General features: G+C 40.9%; 1 protein-coding gene across 2 annotated transcripts; it reads right to left on the reverse strand.

Moving 5' to 3' along the window:
• Positions 1–2,000: 2,000 nt before the first annotated feature.
• On the reverse strand, positions 2,001–14,466 carry LOC124138955 (dehydrogenase/reductase SDR family member 1-like). Of its 2 annotated transcripts, none has more exons than XM_046505878.2 (10): positions 14,370–14,466; positions 12,872–12,993; positions 11,451–11,515; positions 9,642–9,785; positions 9,190–9,278; positions 8,572–8,704; positions 7,401–7,526; positions 5,625–5,700; positions 3,456–3,536; positions 2,001–2,415 (listed from the first exon to the last, which is right to left on the reverse strand). In XM_046505878.2, the coding sequence occupies exons 2-10, from the start codon at positions 12,987–12,989 to the stop codon at positions 2,282–2,284; spliced, it is 966 nt and encodes a 321-aa protein (XP_046361834.1). In that variant the 5' UTR covers positions 12,990–12,993; positions 14,370–14,466; the 3' UTR covers positions 2,001–2,281. The 2 variants fall into 2 exon arrangements, with proteins under 2 accessions (XP_046361834.1, XP_046361835.1); XM_046505879.2 differs by having other exon boundaries at positions 9,199–9,278; positions 14,370–14,430.
• Positions 14,467–18,747: the final 4,281 nt, after the last annotated feature.

Below are 18,747 nucleotides of genomic sequence, written 5' to 3' on the forward strand. Positions count from 1 at the left end.
TGGAGGCCGGAGGCAATATTTGTTTTACGCATTTTTGCATAAACACTGATTGGTTAACTGTGATCTATAAAGATTTCGACAAAGGGCGCATGTTAATTAATTTCTTCAGCCTAAACAAACAGACAAAAAGAACAGCGGAGCTCATCGGATGTCGTCATTTGGAAATACCCCAGATGGTTATAGTTTAATACTAAAAAAAGTATCCATGCAGTGAAAGCATTTTCGGATTTCGGCTTGCGGCGATTATACGATTACTACTCCCTTGTTGTCATCCACGTTTTCTGGTATAACCCTACATTTGTGTATTTGTCGTCATTCACTTGATGCTCAGTTAATGAATTTATTACAGGTACAATTAGTGGTAGCGCCACTTAGATTACCTGACAAAGGGTTCCCATTTGGCATTTATTGTGTCTGGGGTAATTATTCAATCTAAATCCAGGTTTGAAGTGAGGTGAAATGTGTGTTATGTAATATGCACGTGGCAGCCCAGCAAGAGATGAATGATCAGTTGATTTACGTTTTTTGTAAATCAACGGATCGTTCCTAGTCATCAAAGGAATAACAGAAAATATGTTGATTGATTAATCACTGTTATCTTGTACAGTGGATATGTCAAGAGAGATTGTTTACATGTCTAGGTTTACTAAAACAAAGGGAATACACTCATATCATGGTGTGAAGTGCCGATGTAAAAACAACATACTTTGTTCAAAGGGTTAACTGTTAATACGTTGATTGATTGATCATTGTTATCCATCACTCAATGGATTTTTTAGGAACCGTGGACGTTATGAAAATAGTTGTCACGTGGGCTTTCTCAGCCGACCATTGAGACTTGACACCTATGTAAAACACCTGAAACAATCCAAGTGATCAGTTGAGAAACGAACACGGCTTATAATATCCCGAAACGGTAGATATCTTTTAAAATATTTGATTGTTACTGAGACACGTGACATCGAATAAGTTTCTTTGTACAGCTGCAGATGAGTGGGATATTGTTGCTTTGTGTGGATATTCACGGATACATTCCTCGAACAAGGAAGCTACCTAAAATTTATACACATAAATTTGGTAGGTTGTAGTTATGAAATTTGCATTTTGTTTTCCTTCATTTGAACGGATTCGTTCTTGTTTCTCTACGTCTTGGTTGGGAAATTCTTCAATGCGCGATAGACGTTGTTTTCACAGGTCTTTTCCTTTGTAAGCGTGTATATATTACCGTCAATTTGTAAAATGTGATTCTCTCAGGCAATTTATAAAATGTGTAAATATTTCAGTCATTTTGACTAAAAAATCTGCCCAGATTGATTAAGACGATCAAAAGGGCCTACAAACATCACAACAGATTATTATGTAGGATTAGAAGCCAAACAACATAGAAATGTACTTTTCAACGTAACATTTTCAGTCTCTTGGTGATGACATTACACATCAAAATGTTTGGAATTCGTTATCATAATAATACAGATGGAAATGTTTTTCAGTCACTTTGTAAAATAACTGAATATTTAGACGTTTAATAAATTTGTTACCCATTTGACAGTAAAAAAATATACACACTATAAAAAAAGCAATGCTCAGGTGAAATATTTACTTTGTGATGCAAGTCAAAATAGTGTAAACGAAAATCGCAAAATTACCAAGCAAGTGACTTATCAAAACTTCGTCACCATTACCGATGCTACCCACAAAGATACCTACATTTCCTTATTATCTCGAAAACTGTATTTCATTTTGTTGATCAATGTGACCATACGCCCTTATTACTACCCATAAAAGTGACTAATGCGCTTACGAATGGCGCAGCAGAGGTCGCGAACTAGTCTAGATTTCTGCTATACATCCGGGTACTCACTGGGAAAAAACAATAACAAAGGCAACAACCAGTCCCGGGGAATTGCGTTAGATCAGTGCCCCTTTAAGGTAGTTACTTATTAAATATGAACAACACTGTATATGAAAACATACCACATACTAGGGAAACAACAAAATAATGGTAGTATAAAAAAAACCTTTTAATGTACCAGTAATTACCACTGAGTAACATAAACCCTCCAGCATGTTAGAATCATACTGGCAGAGCCATTGGTCCCTGATAGAGGCCTTGTTTTGAACAACCTGTTGGTTTAGTTAATGATACAGATGTACAGCTGTTTTCTGCATTTTAACAGTTATTTCATGTACACAACAAACTTGCTTACAAGTATCCCAGTTGTTACTTGTATGTGAACATTTTGAAGATTAAACACAATAAAACAATCACTGCTGGTCATGTCTAGAACTTATTGCCCATCAGGGCAAGCACCCACAGAGGGATCTTCAGAAACCCAGGAATGATGCCTGCCAACCAGGATGCTCCTGAGTAGGCCACCAAGAATTTGATCTGTCGAGGATTCGGTGGGGTCTTGCCTGTTGACAAGCAAATAACATTACCTTCAGATCTCAACACAATTATACAGTTGACACACATCTGAGGTATACTGCTGACACACACATCTCAGGTATACAACAGACATACATCTCAGGCAATCAGCTGACACACATCTCAGGTATACAACAGACACACATCTCAGGTATACAACTAACACACACATCTCAGGTATACAACAGACACACATCTCAGGTATACAACAGACACACATCTCAGGTATACAACAGACACACATCTCAGGTATACAACAGACACACATCTCAGGTATACAACAGACACACATCTCAGGTATACAACAGACACACATCTCAGGTATACAACAGACACACATCTCAGGTATACAACAGACACACATCTCGGGTATACAACAGACACATCTCGGGTATACAACTAACACACACATCTCGGGTATACAACAGACACACATCTCAGGTATACAACTAACACACACATCTCAGGTATACAACTAACACACACATCTCAGGTATACAACTAACACACACATCTCGGGTATACAACAGACACACATCTCAGGTATACAACTAACACACACATCTCAGGTATACAACTAACAAACACATCTCAGGTATACAACAGACACACATCTCAGGTATACAACAGACACACATGTCAGGTATACAACTAACAAACACATCTCAGGTATACAACTAACACACACATCTCAGGTATACAACAGACACACATCTCAGGTATACAACAGACACACATGTCAGGTATACACCTAACACACACATCTCAGGTATACAACTAACAAACACATCTCAGGTATACAACAGACACACATCTCAGGTATACAACAGACACACATCTCAGGTATACAACAGACACACATCTCAGGTATACAACAGACACACATGTCAGGTATACACCTAACACACACATCTCAGGTTATACAACAGACACACATCTCAGGTATACAACTAACACACACATGATGAAGACTCATGCATTGAGGTCAGAAGAATATTTGAAAAATGGAATACTTTGAAATACTTACCATCAATATCTACAAAGCCATATTCATAACCCAGATCAGTTGATATCAAAATCCGTCCTGTTTTCTTCATAATGTTGGAATCTGAAACGTGTCATAGTACAACACATGTTCACCTGTAGCCAGACTGAAGCCCAACACATGTAGTTACTGTGAGACCAGGGACATGTTACAGTGAGACCAGGGACATGTTACAGTGAGACCAGGAACATGTAGTTACTGTGAGACCAGGGACATGTAGTTACTGTGAGACCAGGGACATGTAGTTACTGTGAGACCAGGGACATGTTGTTACTGTGAGACCAGGGACATGTTACTGTGAGACCAGGGACATGTTACAGTGAGACCAGGGACATGTTACAGTGAGACCAGGGACATGTTACAGTGAGACCAGGGACATGTTACTGTGAGACCAGGGACATGTAGTTACTGTGAGACCAGGGATATGTTACAGTGAGACCAGGGACATGTTGTTACTGTGAGACCAGGGACATGTTGTTACTGTGAGACCAGGGACATGTAGTTACTGTGAGACCAGGGACATGTTACAGTGAGACCAGAGACATGTAGTTACTGTGAGACCAGGGACATGATGTTACTGTGAGACCAGGGACATGTTGTTACTGTGAGACCAGGGACATGTAGTTACTGTGAGACCAGGGACATATTACAGTGAGACTAGGGACATGTTACTGTGAGACCAGGGACATGTTACTGTGAGACCAGGGACATGTTACAGTGAGACCAGGGACATGTTACAGTGAGACCAGGGACATGTTACAGTGAGACCAGGGACATGTTACTGTGAGACCAGGGACATGTAGTTACTGTGAGACCAGGGATATGTTACAGTGAGACCAGGGACATGTTGTTACTGTGAGACCAGGGACATGTTGTTACTGTGAGACCAGGGACATGTAGTTACTGTGAGACCAGGGACATGTTACAGTGAGACCAGAGACATGTAGTTACTGTGAGACCAGGGACATGATGTTACTGTGAGACCAGGGACATGTTGTTACTGTGAGACCAGGGACATGTAGTTACTGTGAGACCAGGGACATATTACAGTGAGACTAGGGACATGTTACTGTGAGACCAGGGACATGTTACAGTGAGACCAGGGACATGTTACAGTGAGACCAGGGACATGTTGTTACTGTGAGACCAGGGACATGTAGTTACTGTGAGACCAGGGACATGATGTTACTGTGAGACCAGAGGCATGTTGTTACTGTGAGACCAGGGACATGTAGTTACTGTGAGACCAGGGACATGTTACAGTGAGACCAGAGACATGTAGTTACTGTGAGACCAGGGACATGATGTTACTGTGAGACCAGGGACATGTTACAGTGAGACCAGGGACATGTTACAGTGAGACCAGAGACATGTAGTTACTGTGAGACCAGGGACATGATGTTACTGTGAGACCAGGAACATATTACAGTGAGACCAGGGACATGTTACAGTGAGACTAGGGACATGTTACTGCGAGACCAGGGACATGTTATTGTGAGACCAGGGACATGTAGTTACTGTGAGACCAGGGACATGTTACTGTGAGACCAGGAACATATTACAGTGAGACCAGGGACATGTTACTGTGAGATCAGGAACATATTACAGTGAGACTAGGGACATGTTACTGTGAGACCAGGGACATATTTCAGTGAGACTAGGGACATGTTACTGTGAGACCAGGAACATATTACAGTGAGACTAGGGACATGTTACTGTGAGACCAGGGACATGTTACAGCGAGACCAGGGACATGTAGTTACTGTGAGACCAGGGACATGTTACTGTGAGACCAGGAACATATTACAGTGAGACCAGGGACATGTTACAGTGAGACTAGGGACATGTTACTGCGAGACCAGGGACATGTTATTGTGAGACCAGGGACATGTTACTGTGAGATCAGGGACATGCTGTTACTGTGAGACCAGGGACATGTTGTTACTGTGAGGCCACAGATACCGTAAATTACTTTTATCCACAATTATGAGATAAAGTAACAATTTGTGCTCTTCTAGAAACCAAGGTATAGTTACATAACGAAAATTGAATATTTTGTAATAACATCAAACTGATTCAAATGCTTTTCTTCAATTACAAAGTAAGGCAGAGAGAACTCCCTGTACTGGGACAAACTGAGCACAGCCTCACCTGTAGCCAGACTGACAACACATTTGCCGGCATATTCCACAGTCTCCCCATTCTTGAAAGTCTCTTGGAATTTGCTCTGAATAAACACAAACTTTGTCCTGAGATGTGCCTATTACTGAAGATGATGGAAGACCCAGCTACTGAGTATTAAACAGCCGGCTATACTCAGTAACTCAGACCGGAACCTGCAACTTCAAGCTCATTACAGTAGGCATTTCAGTTGTACACTTCATATACACAGTTACTCTTTTTTTTCCCCATAAAATCGTTTCCTTTGTACAATCATATTGGAATCCAACTGCCTTGCTGAGAGTTTCCAATCACTTTCTATTCTGTTTGTATCATAAGAAGTTTTAACACTTAAATGTGGAAGGAAAGTCTAGCAACATACAGTTTACGACTTTATGAAACTAAACAGCATGGACATGGTGGTGACAAACCAGGGATCATAATATGGTCAACTCTGGGGTTCAAACCCACTGCCTTCTGCTCATCTAAGTGACACAACTCTGCACAGTCAGTTGTACCCTGTGACCATCAGTTCCAAATATTTCAGAAGCATTTCTTCCTCTTATACCAATCAGAATGTCAATAGGGCTCTGGAACTTTCAGCCCGTCAAGTAGCGACCAATTTCGTCACAATTGCAACCTCAATAACAATTTTGCGACCTGTATTTATTGCCTGGTTGCCAGTTGGTTCCCATTTAATAAAATTAGCTTGGCAATTAAAATATTTCACACATTGCAAAAGACTGGAGTAAAACATCCCTTGTCTGTAACAACATTGTGTGTAATTCCTTACAGTGATACTGTCTTGCTTCTGATACTGTCTTGCTATCGTCTGTAATACTACAAGTTTATGTATTTTTGGTCATGTGCACATTTCTCAGTTTGCTTTAAAAATGGTGTCATGTTCAAATCATAGAAGAATATTTCAACATGTTTTCAAGAGTCATCTCTAAGGCAAACTGCCCGTGACAGAATGCTGCCATGAATGACACAGCTATGGCTATTACTGCCAGCAGTCCTACAAGGCTGTAGACGCAGATGTTGGTGGGCATAAACACTGGAATAAAGCGGAAAGGCAGCAATAGTATTATTTCAGGTAATTGGCTGAGCGAATGATGGTCTTCAACAAGGGTAATTGTTGAATGAATCGTCTTTATTGAAGCAAATTTTCAAAGTTTGTTGAGACACATTAGAACATTGGAATATTTTCAATCTTGTCTTATTATTAAATTTCTGTAATATTAAGTTTTTGTAAGCCAAAACCAATGTGGTTCCTTAAAGTTTGAAATAGCATGTAGAAAAATATTGCCCGGAGCCAAGTGTCTCCCAGGGAAAAATCTAAGCTTTCTTCAGTCCTTGCACAGTTATCAAAGGGGAGATACCAGCTTCCCTTTAACCCCTGGAATGTGATAGCCTATCAATAGTATCATTCATTAAATGTCCTTGTACCACTCAAGGAAAACATGTACATGAACCTGTCTCATTATGAACTCTTGAAGATATATTTGAAATTATTACAAAAGTTCCTAGATCCATCTCTAGTATACCGTGACTGCAGATCACTGACACTTCCAGCTTTCCCTGAACTGCGGGACTTGATGTCATCTATCTTCATGTTGGGCCGGATATGGTCGCTGCAGAATATTGCTTTAGTGCAACTACAGTTATACATGACAGCCGTTTCATACACTGTTCCTTGGCTTAGAATAATACATGGATTACAACACATCTGGTACGAAGACAAGGATACTGCTATGAAACACTTACAAACATGGATTCTTCATCCAAGTAACGTGTGACGGTCTCTGTCTTTACTGCCCCTGGCCACAGACTCGCATAGGCCACGTTGTGTTTCTTCAGCTCCACCGAGCAGTCTTTGGCCATCCGGTCACACTGAATCAAACACTGGAACTCAACATGCTAAACACACACAGTTTATCATGGCAATCTTATCAATTGGAAACTAGCAATCTTTGGCCATTCGGTCACACTGAATCAAACACTGGAACTCAACATGCTAAACACACACAGTTTATCATGGCAATCTTATCAATTGAAAACTAGCAATCTTTGGCCATTCGGTCACACTGAATCAAACACTGGAACTCAACATGCTAAACACACACAGTTTATCATGGCAATCTTATCAATTGAAAACTAGCAATCTTTGGCCATTCGGTCACAGTGTATCACACGCTGGAACTCAACATGCTAAACACACACAGTTTATCATGGCAATCTTATCAATTGAAAACTAGCAATCTTTGGCCATTCGGTCACAGTGTATCACACGCTGGAACTCAACATGCTAAACACACACAGTTTATCATGGCAATCTTATCAATTGAAAACTAGCAATCTTTGGCCATTCGGTCACAGTGTATCACACGCTGGAACTCAACATGCTAAACACACACAGTTTATCATGGCAATCTTATCAATTGAAAACTAGCAATCTTTGGCCATTCGGTCACAGTGTATCACACGCTGGAACTCAACATGCTAAACACACACAGTTTATCATGGCAATCTTATCAATTGAAAACTAGCAATCTTTGGCCATTCGGTCACAGTGTATCACACGCTGGAACTCAACATGCTAAACACACACAGATTATCATGGCAATCTTATCAATTGAAAACTAGCAATCTTTGGCCATTCGGTCACAGTGTATCACACGCTGGAACTCAACATGCTAAACACACACAGTTTATCATGGCAATCTTATCAATTGAAAACTAGCAATCTTTGGCCATTCGGTCACAGTGTATCACACGCTGGAACTCAACATGCTAAACACACACAGTTTATCACTGCAATCATATCAATTGAAAACTAGTGGAATTGGAATGTTAGCTTTAACGTAATCAGAAGCCAACAAAATTTGGAAGCAGTGCCACAAAAGAAGGTAATGAGGACATAGACTGGTTGACTCACAGCTTCCTTGCCAACACCGTACGGCACATTGAACAGGTACGACAGTCCTCCAATTGAAGATACGTTTATGATGAGGCCCTGTTTACGTGGTACCATCATCCGAGACGCCAGCACAGAACAGATGTAGTGGTTCCTGATGGGAAAACAGTCAGTCAATCGAACAGTGAGGCCTCTCTATATCAGGGATGTACAGAGTGGATGGTATTGACCAGTGTTACAGTCAAACCTCTCTATATCAGGGATGTACAGAGTGGATGGGATTGACCAGTGTTACAGTCAAACCTCTCTATATCAGGGATGTAGAGAGTGGATGGTATTGACCAGTGTTACAGTCAAACCTCTCTATATCAGGGATGTAGAGAGTGGATGGTATTGACCAGTGTTACAGTCAGACCTCTCTATATCAGGGATGTACAGAGTGGATGGGATTGACCAGTGTTACAGTCAGACCTCTCTATAGCAGACATGTATAGGGTGGGCAGTAGACCAGGGCTCTGGCAGTTCTATCTGTCATGTATGTGAGTAGTGACATAGATTAAGAGAAATCTTTGTCAAGTTAAGATTTAGTGTCAGAAGATAGATACATCATTGTTATCACTATTGTTACTGAACACACACTCGACTGACCGGAGTCCCACATTGTTCACTCTGTCCCACATGTCTTCTGCCTGCTCCCAGAATGGTACGTTGAAGTTCTTGGCAATGTCCTAGAGCCAAACAGATGACCACACACAGTGTTCACAGAGGAAACAACATGTCCTGCGCGATCAAAGCTTTAAAAGACTCAAAAAACAAATCTCATTGTACATTGGGGGGGGGGGTTAGGGGGTGTTCAGATTTCATTTGCAGCCTTAGTGTGGCATGTTGGATTATCAACGGAAGTAAGGGAACACTATATATACTTCTCACAATGTCTGAAATGTCATTACAAAAGAAATCCTTTCATGAAAATCAAAGTTTCAGACTAAGTGAGTTTAAAACTTTTTCTAATAATCTACACAACATACAAGTGAGAGACAAAACACCAAATTAATCAGGTTTTCAACATATCAAGTGCAGGCATGGCTCACATTGACGGCAGCATAGGCGTTGTTGACCAGAACATCCAACTGACCCTCCTGTTCTCTAGCTACACGCTCAAACAGCTTTTCCACATCCTCATCCTTCGAGTGGTCACACTGCACCAGGATGCACTTGCCTCCTCGTGCCTTGACCTGGCAGGGGAGATTACTCCAACATGATTACTGAATCACAATATTATATGAACTGTGAAATGAAATGAGATCTCATTACCGAAACTGGAAGGTTTTCAAACACGAAACAAGTGTATAGTTGACAAAGTCATCTATATCCCCCGCCCATTTTAACACGTTATGGTCCCAAACCAGGTAACTGACCCAACATATCTCTTAGCCCATGTCAAAATAGCTGCAATGGAAATTCTAAAATAAACATTTCTAAAACTCCTTAATATCAAATGGCACTAGTTCAGTATGCGCTTTATATATAGACATGCAATGTTTGGCAAGGAAATATTTAACAGTTTATTTTTTATACTACTTAAGTAAACCAATCCTATATTAAAACTTAAATCCAACTTGTTGTCATGGAAACATAAACAATAAAAATTTCTAAAAGTGCTATATATCAAAAGGCACCAGTTCAGTGTGTGCCTGGTAGACATGCAAAGTTTTGTAAGAAAGTATTTAACGGTTTTTGAGTTACACTCTGGAAACGAACACCACCCCTGTAGAACCTAAGTCCAACTTATTGCCATGGAAACGTGAAAAATAAAAATTTCTAAAATTCCTTAATAGCAAGAGGCACCAGTCCAGTATATGTCTGGTAAACATGCACAGTTTTTGTTGGAAAGTATTGAATGGGTTTTGAGTTATGCTCCGTAAAATAAACTCTAACCTATAGAACCTAAGTCCAACTTGTTGCCATGTAAACGTAAAAAATAAAAATTTATAAAACTCCTAAATAGCAAAAGGCACGAGTTCAGTATGTGTCTGGTAAACATGCAAAGTTTTGTAAGAAAGTATTAAATGGTTTTTGAGTTACGCTCCGGAAACGAACACCACCCTTATAGAACCTAAGTCCAACTTGTTGCCATGGAAACGTAAAAAATAAAAATTTATAAAACTCTAAATAGCAAAAGGCACCAGTTCAGTATGTGTCTGGTAAACATGCAAAGTTTTGTAAGAAATTATTTAACAGTTTTTGAGTTACGCTCCGGAAACGAACAGCACCCTTATAGAACCTAAGTCCAACTTGTTGCCATGGAAACATAAAAAATAAAAATTTATAAAACTCCAAAATAGCAAAAGGCACCAGCTCAGCATGAGTCTGATAGACATGCAAAGTTTCGTAGAGAAATATTTAACGGTTTCTGAGTTATGCTCCGGAAACGATTTCAGAACGCACACACACACGCGCACACACACACACGCACACGCACGCACGGACGGAACCATTTCTATATCCCCTGCCAACTTCATTGGGGCAGGGGATAAAAAGCAACTCATTCACCAATGGTTCCTCAAACATGCTCAAAGCTCCAAAAATCCTAACATACCACCATCACTCCCAGTCTGAAAACAAAACATTCAGACATACCTTTACTTGTCCCCATCTGTATTAGACAGAAATAAAGTAAATGCAATGTTAACTTTAACTCATTAACACGCTTACTTCCAGAACTTGACTTGAATGGAGACAACTTCACAAGATGCAACAACTACTAAGGAAAGTAAAGTACAAGAAATTAAATAAACGATTTCCCCACTTACATACTACAAATTCATCATAAAATTCAAATAAAATCTGTGTACATGATACTAGTGATGGTGTGTCTTCCAGGGGCATCAGTTACCTACCTCAGTGGCGGTATCTGTAAGGCTGCCCGCCACATCAGCATCTTTAGGGGTTGTTAGTGTCCGGCCTGGTCAATGGCAAAATATTGGTCTTGGAAAACAACAGGTTTACAATTTGCACACACATCATGGCATATACATACCCTGGGAAAATAATTCCTATGTCACACAACACTACTGAGGAGGTCCATCACACAGCACCTACTAAGGAGGTCCATCACACAGCACCTACTGAGGAGGTCCATCACAAAAAACCTACTTAGGAGGTCCATCACAAAAAACCTACTGAGGAGGTCCATCACACAGCACCTACTGAGGAGCTCCATCACAAAAAACCTACTGAGGAGGTCCATCACACAACACCTACTGGGGAGGTCCATCACACAACACCTACTGAGGAGGTCCATCACACAGCACCTACTGAGGAGGTCCATCACACAACACCTACTGGGGAGGTCCATCACACAACACCTACTGGGGAGGTCCATCACACAGCACCTACTGAGGAGGTCCATCACACAACACCTACTGGGGAGGTCCATCACACAACACCTACTGGGGAGGTCCATCACACAGCACCTACTGAGGAGGTCCATCACACAACACCTACTGGGGAGGTCCATCACACAGCACCTACTGAGGAGGTCCATCACACAACACCTACTGGGGAGGTCCATCACACAACAGCTACTGAGGAGCTCCATCACACAGCACTACTGGGGAGGTCCATCACACAACACCTACTGAGGAGGTCCATCACACAGCACCTACTGAGGAGGTCCATCACACAACAGCTACTGAGGAGGTCCATCACACAACACCTACTGAGGAGGTCCATCACACAGCACCTACTGAGGAGGTCCATCACCCAGCACCTACTGAGGAGGTCCATCACCCAGCACCTACTGAGGAGGTCCATCACCCAGCACCTACTGAGGAGGTCCATCACACAACAGCTACTGAGGAGGTCCATCACACAACACCTACTGAGGAGGTCCATCACACAACACCTACTGAGGAGGTCCATCACACAGCACCTACTGAGGAGGTCCATCACACAACAGCTACTGAGGAGGTCCATCACACAGCACCTACTGAGGAGGTCCATCACACAGCACCTACTGAGGAGGTCCATCACACAACACCTACTGAGGAGGTCCATCACACAACACCTACTGAGGAGGTCCATCACACAGCACCTACTGAGGAGGTCCATCACACAACACCTACTGAGGAGGTCCATCACACAGCACCTACTGAGGAGGTCCATCACACAGCACCTAAGGAGGTCCATCACACAGCACCTACTGAGGAGGTCCATCACACATTGAGGGTGCCATGAATCCAAGCGAATCTGGCTGCATCTTAATGAATTTTTGTACAGTGAGTAGATAGGCATGCTGAACCAGTGGAGTTACGCTCACCTGTGATATACACGGTGGCTCCAGCCTCACCCAACTGTAGAGCGATGCCACGCCCAATTCCACGTGTAGCCCCGGTCACAATACACACTTTGCCAGCTAGGGTCTTCATTGTCAGCATGGATCTTTAGAAGCCAAGCAGAGCAAAGAATCTAGTTTTATATAACTTAATCTTAAGTGATTCAGATAATATGTATAATACTAATAATGATTTTGTTAATGGCTGCAGGTAATTTATATACAATGATTCCATGGTAAGTTTGCGAATCTGCCGAAGTAATGACAAGTGGCCTGTAAATAGCTGAGCCTGGGCCAGACAATCCAATGATCATTATTTTGAACAATGATCACTGCTATGAGGATATGAAGACACCAATTCAAGCAAGTCACTGAGCCTGACCCCCCATTTGGTCACTTCATACAACCTATTCTCTCCCGAGAACCCCACAGGGAAGTCACAATAATTATCATGTCCTATAATGCATGTTAGTTTACTGATACACTTTCATGTTATACACACAATCCTGAATTGCCATAATTGTCAGCAGGAATTTCAATGAACACAACAAAAATTTAATTACGGTATTAAACATTGGCTCAAACTTAATTCTAGTTTCTTCCAATTTCATCAAAATAAGCAGTCTATGTACATGTAGTATTATTAAATGTCTGCTCTAAAAAGATTTAATTTCATTCCAACAATGGCTAGTTCTATCGATTACTGTATTTCTCCTGTATTATTGTGAACAACAATCTTTCCAAACATTGATAGCCATTCATCCCCATGAAAATGCTGCGAAATAAGTTCCATGCAAAACTCATTTCAATAATAATAGATATTGTTATACTAGGTGCTGTTGTTTATATTTGTCTCGTTATGAAATTACTGGGACTCGGGTACCAACCTGACATGTCTGCCCCCCCCCCCCCCCCCCCCCCCCCCCCCCCCACCCCACCCCAACACAGACTCACTCACACTAGAATGGTAAGAATGTTATAGGTATTTTGGCAGTGATAACTTGGGTTCGTCAAAATCAACATATTTTGCCCTGTTTATTGGGTGAGCGGATGTTGTTTCAGCTGTAGGCAGCTATATCACTGAGGCCGGGTACACCATGCCGTGACTTGCATATTTACGTAGCCTATATATCTTGTAATCACAGAATAAATTCTAAATAGCTCACTTTGTTCCACAAAATAAGAATATGAAATTCATGCATATCACACTACAGTGTATACATATACGTAACATAGATCATTTGTCGATTTGGTTGAACAAAATCAAAAGTAAACCTCTGAGTTTTATTACCGAAGACTCATACAGAAGCAGAAATGAACGTTGCATAAGAGGCACTCTGCTGCCTGCCACATCGTGTTGTAGACTGAGTCGGTGCAACGCACATGCCATGACAATATGTATAACTTGTAACACACTGTATATGGTACATGTACATAGGAATGTAGGGATAATGTATTTTGGTATCGTTTCTTTAATACTCACACACTATAGCGAGCGATCACTAGCGATGACAGTTGAACCCACTGCAACAGTCCAAAGTCAATGCGGGGAGGTAATTCAAAGCACAAGCGGAGGTAACTCTAAATCAACCACCTGCTCCATCAGTTTAGGGATAGCATCAAAAGTAAATAAGAGAATTATGCAACGGTTACCTTAATTCGCGAGTGAGTGCGTGAGTTGGGTTTTACGCCGCTTTTAGCAATATTCCAGCAATATCACGGCGGGGAGCAGCACAGATGGGCTTCACACATTGTACCCATGCGTGACTGCTGGAGCCGTACTCTGTACGTGTGCTGCTCCATATAAACGATTTGGATTTTGACTTGTTGCTGATTACATGTTATTGTGGAAACGTAAATCTAACTAAGCTTGAGATGGGTGAACAGGCTGTTGACCTCAGAGATTCTATTACTTATTACTTATTACCTAATATTATACCTAAGAACTGTGTAAATTGCCTCAATTGTATGTTACTATATATAACTGTAATGTACATGGGCCTATGGCCTCTCATACATGAATAAAAACTTCCAATTGTGGCGCCAATCTGGACAGCTTCCGCTAGTTTCCTTTGAGTAAAGTCATGGAGGTTGTTGGAGACGATTTGGATGTTTTTCCAAATGAAGTTTTGATTGAGGCCGTTGCTGATATGAGATGGCTGATTTTCTCTCAGATTTGACGGTTGAAAGTTTGTGCTCTTTGATTATGGTGTTGATGGGGCGGGATGTTTCACCTTCGTAGGATTGTCCACAGACACAGTCAATTTTATACACTACACTTTTGGGTTCTTGGGGTTTGGTAGTGATTCGGACGTTGGCTATAAGAGGGCATTGAAGTCGGTGGAGTTTCAGATGAAATAGTCAGCTGATTTACCTAAGGAAGCAAGGAGGATTTTGGCTAGGTGTTGGGCAGTGTTAAAGAATGCAGTATCTCTGGAACACACAGGAAGATGGGCTGTAGGAGGGTTCCTGTGGATTTGATAGTGGCTCTGGTATTGGATGGGGTGGTTGATGGAGTGTTTGTTGTGAAGTACTTGGCTAATATTAAAGTTGTCTTTAAGTTGTTTGAGGAGAGTTTTATGTTGGCGTAGATGTTTAGTAGTTGGGTCGTTCTTGATCTTGAAGTAGGTGGTGAGTGAGTGAATATGGGTTTACGCCGCCTTTAGCAATATTCCAGCAATATCACGGCGGGGGACATCAGAAATGGGCTTCACACATTGTACCCATATCGGGAATCGAATCCGGGTCTTCGGCGTGACGAGCGAACGCTTTCACCACTAGGCAGGGGCGACCTTGATAGTTTTGTCATCTCGCAGTTCTAGGAGAGCTTGTCTCTCAGCTCGAGTCAGGTTTGGGGCTTGCTTGGCAACGGTATAAGAATCTATACCGAAATGTCACAATTACAGTGTAATAAAGAAGTTGTTATCCATAAGGTTCCTTGTCAACTTTGACATAGATTCTCGTTATGAAAGCTGATTAACTTTGGTAAGGGGGCTAAAAACGGAGGACAACTTATTGCTCCTGCATTTTCAGGGAACAGAATCTCAGTTAGTATGGCTCTTGCTACATTCTGCCGACCAATTTTGACAAGTTGTCTTCAAAAGCAATGCGCCCGACCTCATAAAGAAGGACCACGCCCAAGCAAATTACCAATCTTAGCACGATTGATATACCTCCCCAAACACTGCTTTGACTGCTTACACACTTTTCAGCAGTATCAAATAGCAATCTAACAGTTTCAAATACCATCATTATATGATATCGTCATAGTTCCACAGACGGCCAACCTAATTCCTGGAGAATGGGTATGGTTGGTGTTTCAGGGCCACCAAGAGAGAGGACTATTTTTGCCCAACAGATGAAATTATTTGAAACAAGTTACAGTGATTTATGTAAATGACATGATTAACCAATATGTTTCAATCCTATGATTTAAAACCGCAAGTTAACACAATCTCGTTTCTGGACAATTGAGTACTCATTCAATTAACAAGGAGATGAGAAACTGATCAGTCACTTCCTTACTTATGGATCTACAGGCTATTTGTATAATCTCAAATCTGCCCGTTTCAGGAACAAAGTCTAACAGTGTCCACTGAATTGATCCATAAAATAGGGGCCCTTAAAAAAGCAGATATTTTGCACACAAAAAAATTCTCAAAATTATTAAACTTTATTTTCCCAAAAGGCACGATACGCCATAGAGATGTGTGCCCAAAGTGAAAATTGTCTTGTAAGTCTATATAGATCTATTTAAAATAAGTAGTGCATAAATACATGTCTTTCCTGTAACGTTCTTTATTAATTAAGTGAAGATGTCAACGTGTTCTATGTAAGGAGGTATCCCGTGAATCATACATTCTATTCAAACAAGAATATTTGTTGCAAGATTGTTTCAATAGGATATATTTGTTACTTTTTGTTGTCCTTTTACCCAAGCAGGGTCTTCCAATACCGTAGAATGCGTTTAATGTCCTTCTCAAGGCCTTCCAGTCTTATTCTGGCATATGATGTGGACACCTGTATGCTATGTTATTCATCTACAACATTTTTAACAATGATGTTGCCATATACATACAGTGTCAATGCAAGAGATTATCCAGTCTAAATCATCCGCTGAAACAGATTCCATTTGGGGTAAAAGACAAAATAGCTGTCAAATTATATGTATGGAACACTGAAAATCAGTGACGACACCAGGTGTTCGCGAAAAGGGTAAGCATGTCCTGCCCCACCGGTAGCACCCGCCAATTCACGCAGTTTACATAAAAATGTATTTATTGCCTGACGCCGCACAGCAGTACTCCTGTTTTATCTAAAATAGTGTTAAGACGTTGATTGTTAGTTACAGGAAAGACGCATTTGTGTTACTGGAGAGACATTATTAAGAAGGTTGTACAATGGACAACATGAATAAAACAATTTAAAAACAAATATGAATATAAATTAAGAGAACAAGTTTTAATATATCCACTACAGTGTCTCTTAATAGGATAATGAAATTAGGATTATTTAGGATCCATTACACGAAAGAGGTAGTGTGAGGCACCTCGATTTTTAATAACGATAAGAATGATTTATGAAGTAGTATATATATGCTTTATTTACATTCATTGTCATTGTCTTGTCTTCCACAGTTATGGGTGGCATTTGTCACTAATCGCGTGACCAGACACGTGATATCACTGTCTTCATCTGAAGTTTACTGAGAAATCACTATGCGAGGTGCTGAACTTCTTCATAGACCACATTTTGAAACTTGTGAATAGGACAGTTACGTAAGAAGGCATCCCCGTGGACACCAATTGTGCTTCCCTCCTTGTTGATCTATTTCTTAATGCAAATCAGTGCCACCTTGGATTTGCGTAAATGAAAGTGAATTTGGACAAGAAGTATAATCAATAAAAGTAACATAGCCAATCCCTTCCACTGACTTGCACACCTGCGTCAGACACAAAAGAAACCAGTGAGGCCGCCTCGTCTGTTTCATATGACGACCTACGCATAAAGAATGATAGTTACCAAAACAACAGGGATGACTTCATCGTTCCCTTTACGTCGAGCAATGTTCCAGCAGCTCCAAACTTTGGCGTCTAGATTTCACAACCTTTGAGGTACAATTGAGCGTGCGTTCAACGAAGATTTGAAGGAGCGTCATACGACTCTTGCTCAGCATTCAATAAAGGCAACAACCCTTTTCCATATGCATAAGAAATCCCTGCCCAAACAGTCGATTGCGCGATTCCGACTTTATCATAAGCATGTGTTTATGAATCTCAATCAAACAGTGAAGATACCAGGTGTTCACGAAAAGGTGGGCGTATCATGCCTCACCATAAACTTTCTGAAAGCTTTTCTGAGGCCTTGAATGTTGCAACCTTGATCAAACAACTTCTGAGCATGAGTCGTACAACACTATTTGAAATCATCAAAATGGTTTGCTTGATTGTACCTCAAGAATTTTCAAGGCCTTGGCAAAGCTTTGCCCCAAAGTATGGATATTTCCAAATCTGATACATCAGTTACCAAAATGATGTCCAATTTTGATTTGTATCATACGTTCCCATATTTTTTCCTGGTGAATACTTGACATGCCTTTCCATGTGTTTGTGGCAGGACACCACCTTTTCGCAAACACCTGGTATCATCACAGTGTTTCATAAACACATGTGCTCATCATAAAGTTGGCATCACACAATACAGAATTCTTATGATTATGGAAAAGTTTTTTTCCGATGTTATGTATTTATGTTCTCCCAGTCAAGTCCATGTGTGAGAGTGTCTCTGTCAGCTACTACGATATCAGTGATGTGTACCTGTTATTCTGTCACTATCTCCTTGGTAACTGTATCATGATGCCA

The sequence above is a fragment of the Haliotis rufescens genome, unplaced genomic scaffold (assembly GCF_023055435.1).
Source record: "Haliotis rufescens isolate VD_foot unplaced genomic scaffold, xgHalRufe1.0.p SCAF_19, whole genome shotgun sequence".
Lineage (NCBI taxonomy): Eukaryota > Metazoa > Mollusca > Gastropoda > Lepetellida > Haliotidae > Haliotis > Haliotis rufescens.

Bases quoted from the DNA above. Each gene is read 5' to 3' on its own strand.
- LOC124138955 (XM_046505878.2), bottom strand. From the start codon at position 12,989: ATGCTGACAATGAAGACCCTAGCTGGCAAAGTGTGTATTGTGACCGGG. The intron at 3,537-5,624 runs GTGAGGCTGTGC...GACACGTTTCAG, and splicing joins TGTTGTCAGTCTGGCTACAG to ATTCCAACATTATGAAGAAA. The intron at 2,416-3,455 runs GTAAGTATTTCA...GCTTGTCAACAG, and splicing joins TGGCTTTGTAGATATTGATG to GCAAGACCCCACCGAATCCT.